This window comes from Miscanthus floridulus, chromosome 7 (assembly GCF_019320115.1).
Source record: "Miscanthus floridulus cultivar M001 chromosome 7, ASM1932011v1, whole genome shotgun sequence".
Classification (NCBI taxonomy): Eukaryota; Viridiplantae; Streptophyta; class Magnoliopsida; order Poales; family Poaceae; genus Miscanthus; species Miscanthus floridulus.
In genome coordinates, this window is record NC_089586.1 from 84,979,488 (window position 1) to 84,985,478 (window position 5,991).

At 46.9% G+C, this 5,991-nt stretch overlaps 1 protein-coding gene across 1 annotated transcript; it reads left to right on the forward strand.

Annotated features, from left to right (window-relative positions):
- The first annotated feature begins 4,093 nt into the window (after window positions 1–4,093).
- Window positions 4,094–5,991, forward strand: LOC136467217 (7-deoxyloganetin glucosyltransferase-like). The gene is made up of 2 exons (XM_066465819.1): window positions 4,094–4,774; window positions 4,891–5,991. The coding sequence occupies exons 1-2, from the start codon at window positions 4,267–4,269 to the stop codon at window positions 5,859–5,861; spliced, it is 1,479 nt and encodes a 492-aa protein (XP_066321916.1). The 5' UTR covers window positions 4,094–4,266; the 3' UTR covers window positions 5,862–5,991.

The window sequence follows — 5,991 nt, forward strand, 5'->3', positions numbered from 1 at the left end:
GAAGCTTGTGCGGCGCTCCGGAGAAGTGCTTGTGAGGGGCATTGTGCTCGCCCCGCGGGAGCCGTGAAGAGCAACTCTAGTAAAGCGTGTCATTGAGCTACCCTCACTCAAGGGGTAGGTTCTTGCGGCGCCCGACGTACGGGCTTAGCGGGTGATGCTAATTAGCCGCCGAACCACCAAGTGAGCGGTCGACACAACGGGGACTAGCGTGTTGGCAAACACATGAACCTCGGGAGAAAAATCATCGTGTCAACCTTGTTCTTTCCGTTGGTTTGCATCCCCATTACACAAGCTTGCAATTACTTTTATACATATTAAGCTTGTGTAGTTGCTCTTGTAATTAGATAGCTTGTGTAGCTTGCTAATTACCTTCTTGCTTGTGTAGCATAGAAGTAGCTCCCTTGCGTGGCTAATTTGGTTTTAGTAACCTTGTTAGTCACATTGCTTAGTTTGTGTAGCTAAGTATTTGCGCTCTCTAATTAGACATTGGTTGCCTTGTTATTGAGCATTGCTAGTGAGCTTAGTTAGCTTTGTGCTTTTGCTTACTAGCATGTGTAGGAGCTCCCTTGTTGCTTAAAGTACTAGTGGCATAGGTTTGTGTAACCTTGCTCCTAGAATTGTTTAGGAGAGCTCTAGCTAGCACGGCAACTTAGTTGCATAATTAGTATCTTTGCAAGGTGCTAGAAAACATACATAGTGGGGTGTAGTCTTGGCTAGACCGTTAGTTTAAATTCCGCATTTGTATCGGTTATCCGACGCGATTAAGTTTTAGAAAAAACTATTCACCCCCCCTCTAGTCGCCATCTCGACCCTTCACATATTCATTGCCTTTGATACTTTCTTATTTCCCTTTCTCCTTCTTCTTTACTTTACTCTAACTAATTATTTGATTTCTTTTATTTTCAATGTTTTTGTTTTTTTTCTATATTCTATGGTATATGGTATGCACGTGATATTTACATAATATACATATGGTGCTCTGTGATGTATTTTAAGATGTTCACGTAAAATGTATGCCAACTAACGTGAACATACCTGACGAGTCCATGCCTGACGAGTCCAAATTGTGCTAAGAATTGCCGCATAGGGCTGATCGATGTGTACAGCAAGACATCCCGGCCAAGGTACCTAGTTCTATCCGGTTCAGAAGAACGCATATTTGCATTCCCGAGATTAACTCAGGAGATCAGCCGTGACGTGATTGATTTGCCAAGTTCAAGAAGGAAAACAATTTCGGTTGGGTTGGGGCCTTGGGAGTGCTGGACCAACATTGAACGTGATTGAAAAAAAAGACCATGCTCAAAATCTCTTTCACAAAGTCCATGTTAAAACCAATGACTCTCTTTTTTTGAAGGGTCTGATTTGAAAGTAAAAGATCAGATTTTGGCTTGTGGATCCTTCAAAATTAATGATGGATCACAAACAAGATTTTAGGAAGACACATGGTAGGCAATCACCCATTCAAAGACCTTTATCCAACACTATATAATATTACGAATCGTACACATGATACAGTGGCCAATATTATGAGATCAACACCACTAAATATTTCTTTTCAGAGAGCTCTGGTGGGGTAAACATGATGAATGGGAAGAGCTAGTAGCCAAAATTACTCATCAATTTAACTGATGAGAGTGATTTGTTGATTTAGAACTTACATAACAATGGTCAATTTACGGTACACTCTATGTATTTTCACATGATAAATCATAGTACACCCTTCTCTCATAAATTGATTTGAAAGTTAAAGATTCCTCCAAAAATCAAGATTTTCCTTTGGTATCTCTGGCAGGGGTAATTTTAACAAAGGACAACCTCATTAAGAGAAATTGTAAAGGCAGTCAAAAGCGTTGTTTCTGTAATTGTAACGAAACTATTAAACATCTTTTCTTTGATTGTCATCATGCCAAGACAATATGGAGGACTGTCTATATAGCTACTGGGTTAACCCCTCCCAGCTCTGTATCCCACATGTTAGGGAGTTGGCTATCAAATTTTGATTAAAAGAGAAGAAATATATTCTGGTTGGGCTAGCTGCTTTATGCTGGGCAATTTAGAGATGTGTCGTAATGATCTAATTTTTCAAATTGCAAATATATATCTTTTATGCATGCTATTTTTAGGGGAACATATTGGCTGCAGTTTTGGGCACTACTACAACATGATGATGAAACAAAGGAGTCTTTTCGGTTAGTGTCCCAAAAATTAGAGGCCACTGTGCTGAGCTATTCACCATGGATGGAAATTTAAAAGTAGACTTCATCATGCAAATTATTTGCATTGTTTGTTTCCCTGAATCATCAGCAATATCGCTAAATCTATGTAATAATGTAAAGACCGTGTACGGTGACGCAGAAACGGGAAGTTTCTTCTGTTCAGCCTGTTCGCTTGTTAGTTTCAGCCAGAGCTTATCAGCCAGTCAACAGCGTTTTTCTCTCACAACAAACTAGCACCAGCTGGGCTTATCAGCTCAGAAACCAACCAACGAACCGGCTTGTTGTCTTAAAAAAACATGTCAACATGTGCATGCAAGAGAGGCAAAGATGGAGAGTCATTGTACGTGCATGCATGTAAGGTACAACAGCTTTGTTTGGTACCGGAAAGCATATACGCGTGTACAAGGTCGTAAGAACGGCGAGGCCGACCTAGGACAGCCTGTAGTCGCCGCGCGCTCGTCCTGACGGGTCGCTTCCAGACACGTGGCGTGTTGGGTTCCAGTTGCAGGCTGCTCACAAAAAATGCGAAGGCTAATCGGCTATTGATCGATTGTCTTGTTCAGTTCGCAGTGGTGCTGGTTGTCTTGTGAGAGCCTTCGCCTTGTCTGGCAGCATTTTTGGATAGGAATAAAAATTAGCGGTAACACCAAGAACTATTTGTAGTAAATAAATCACAATAAAGGGCAAGGCTTATATTATAATTTCATTCCCCACATCTATCTATCCTCATAATTCCTCTGTTCTAATTGTTACGCTCCTTAAAAGAACCGCTCGACAAGTTTGAGTCCCCTACAGCCTTTTGTCCCGTGCTGTGCTAGTTTTGTTTCTTTCTTCTTCTTTTTTTCCGTTGATAGCTCAATCAGTTGTGACTTTGAATAGCATTGGCATGGCTGTCAATTTCATTCACAAGCGGCGTGGTATGCACGCCGGCCTTTTTTTATAATTGATTGAGCTATCAGCGATGGAGTGCGTGGCAGCAGGATAGCGATGACATGATATCAATCGATCCATCAGTAATTCGGTTGACAGGTAACGATGACATGGTATCAATATAATGGATCCAAATTACGGCGCGTGAGATTTTCCTGCTCCATTACTTGTGCCTCTACTATGGATCTCGAGAAGATCGACTGCCGATGGACCAAAATAAGACAAAAGTTAGCAGCTGAATCGAAGGTCCTCTCTTGGCCTCTCTCATTTCAAGACTTTGCAGCTAGAGATGTAATCGGGTTAGCCCATAATAAACCTATATATAAGTTTGATATGTTGATCTATAAAATTAGCAATATATAGTTCGCTTGCATCCCTATTTGCAGCTATGCGCCTATATATGCAGAGGTGGTTTTGGTCCATTTGACAGCAAATAGTTGTTGAGATGTACGTATAAGCATAAATGTTTGTACGTTGAAAACTTTTGTTTCTATATGTTCGTTTAAAAAATTATTTCGGACAAGCAACATGGTCATTTATGAGGGATGTAGGAGTATTTTTTAAGGGAAAGGCATGAAGAAAATCTAATGATTACCTTATGTCGAACTAAAAAATTGCTTCTCATATATTTTAGGTGTCTGTTTTTATTGTTATTCATGTAATATGCAGTTTTGTTATTATTTGGTTATAAAAAAATTGAGTTATTTTTTATGAGTTGTGCTTTTAGTTGTAATATTTGGTTGTCTAAAATTATTTGCTGAAATTCAAGTGCCTAAAATATAGAACTCTAAGAAAATAACCTTTCTACTAAGCTGCACCAACAGATAATATCAGCGTCTTCGTTTCTTTATTAGGACTCGTTCGTTTAGCCCAATTCACGTCATCAAAGCCTATATAAATTAGCTTAGGAATCCTGCTACTGCTAGAATTGTTCCTGGTCACCATTGTGTAACAAACGAACGTAGCCTTAGTGGTTGCCAATGCAAGAGAGATTCAAAACGTCACGTCTGTATCTGTATTATATTAGCGCCAGCAATCCAGAAGATAGACCACTCTCACTCCACAGAAAATTCCTGAACACAGCACGCAGCATTACTCTCTCCTTTCCGGCCGACGAGAGATGGCAGCCGGCGACAAGCCGCACGCGGTGTGCGTCCCGTTGCCGGCGCAGGGCCACGTGACGCCGATGATGAAGCTGGCCAAGGTCCTCTACTGCAAGGGCTTCCACGTCACCTTCGTCAACACCGAGTACAACCACCGCCGCCTCATCCGGTCCCGGGGCCCCCAGGCCGTCGCGGGCCTGCCGTGCTTCCGCTTCGCCACCATCCCCGACGGCCTGCCGCACTCGGACGCCGACGCCACGCAGGACCCGGCCGCGCTCTGTGACTCCACCATGAAGACCTGCCTCCCGCACCTCAAGAGCCTGCTCGACCGCCTCAACGACGATGGCGATGGCGGGGTGCCGCCGGTGACGTGCGTCGTGGCGGACAACGTCATGAGCTTCGGCTTGGACGCTGCCAAGGAGATCGGCGTGCCGTGCCTGCTCTTCTGGACGGCCAGCGCCTGTGGCTACATGGGCTACCGCCACTTCCAGCTCCTCATGGACGAAGGCCTCGCGCCTCTCAAAGGTTCGTCCCTTAGTGATGACTGATGACTGATGCGCTAGGCGAAACAAGGAACTTGCATTTCGGATATACGCATATCGTCGTCATGTCTGTGATCGATTAGAGCATGCATGCTGCAGACGAAGCGCAGCTGACGAACGGGTACCTGGACACGCCGGTGGGGTGGGCGCGCGGGATGAGCAAGCACATGCGGCTCAGGGACTTCCCGAACTTCATCTACACGATGCAGCGCGGCGACATCCTGCTCGAGTTCGTGATGCACGAGGTGTCGCGCGCGAACGCCGCCACCGCCGTCATCCTCAACACCTTCGACGAGCTCGAGCCGACGGCGCTCGACGCCATGCGCGCCATCCTGCCGCCCGTCTACACCATCGGCCCGCTCAGTCTCCTCCTCGAGCGGTTGACCGCCGCCGTCCCTGACCCTGGCGTCGTCGTCGACGCAGCAGCGCTCGGCACGGTCCGCGCCAGCCTCTGGAAGGAAGACCACACGTGCCTGCGGTGGCTGGACGGCAGGGCGGCCCGGTCGGTGGTGTACGTGAACTACGGGTGCGTCACCACCATGTCGAACCAGGACCTGGTGGAGTTCGCGTGGGGGCTGGCGAGCAGCGGCTACGACTTCCTGTGGATCATCCGGCCCGACCTGGTGAAGGGCGAGACCGCCGTGCTGCCACCCGAGTTCGTGGAGTCCACCAAGGGCAGGTGCCTCCTGGCGAGCTGGTGCGAGCAGGAGGCGGTGCTGCGGCACCCGGCGGTGGGGGTGTTCCTGACGCACAGCGGGTGGAACTCCATGACGGAGAGCCTCAGCGCGGGCGTGCCCATGCTGTGCTGGCCCTTCTTCGCGGAGCAGCAGACCAACCGTCGGTACGCGTGCACCGAGTGGGGTGTGGGGGTGGAGGTCGACGGCGACGTGCGGCGGGAGGCTCTCGAGGCAACGATACGAGAGGCAATGGCCGGCGACAAGGGGAGGGAGATGAAGCGGAGGGCGGACGAGTGGAAGGAGGCCGCCGTTCGGGCGACGCTGCCTGGCGGCAGGGCGTTGATCAACCTGGACGACCTAATCAAGAATCACGTCCTGCTACCCAAGTGCTGACGGCTCTCTCCAAGTGCTGACGACTTCAGTTTTCTATATTTAGCCAAACTATCTAAAGTTTGATTAAATTCAAAAGAGTATCTATATGTATAACACAAGAATTAAAATGGAAAAAAATAAATTATACTTA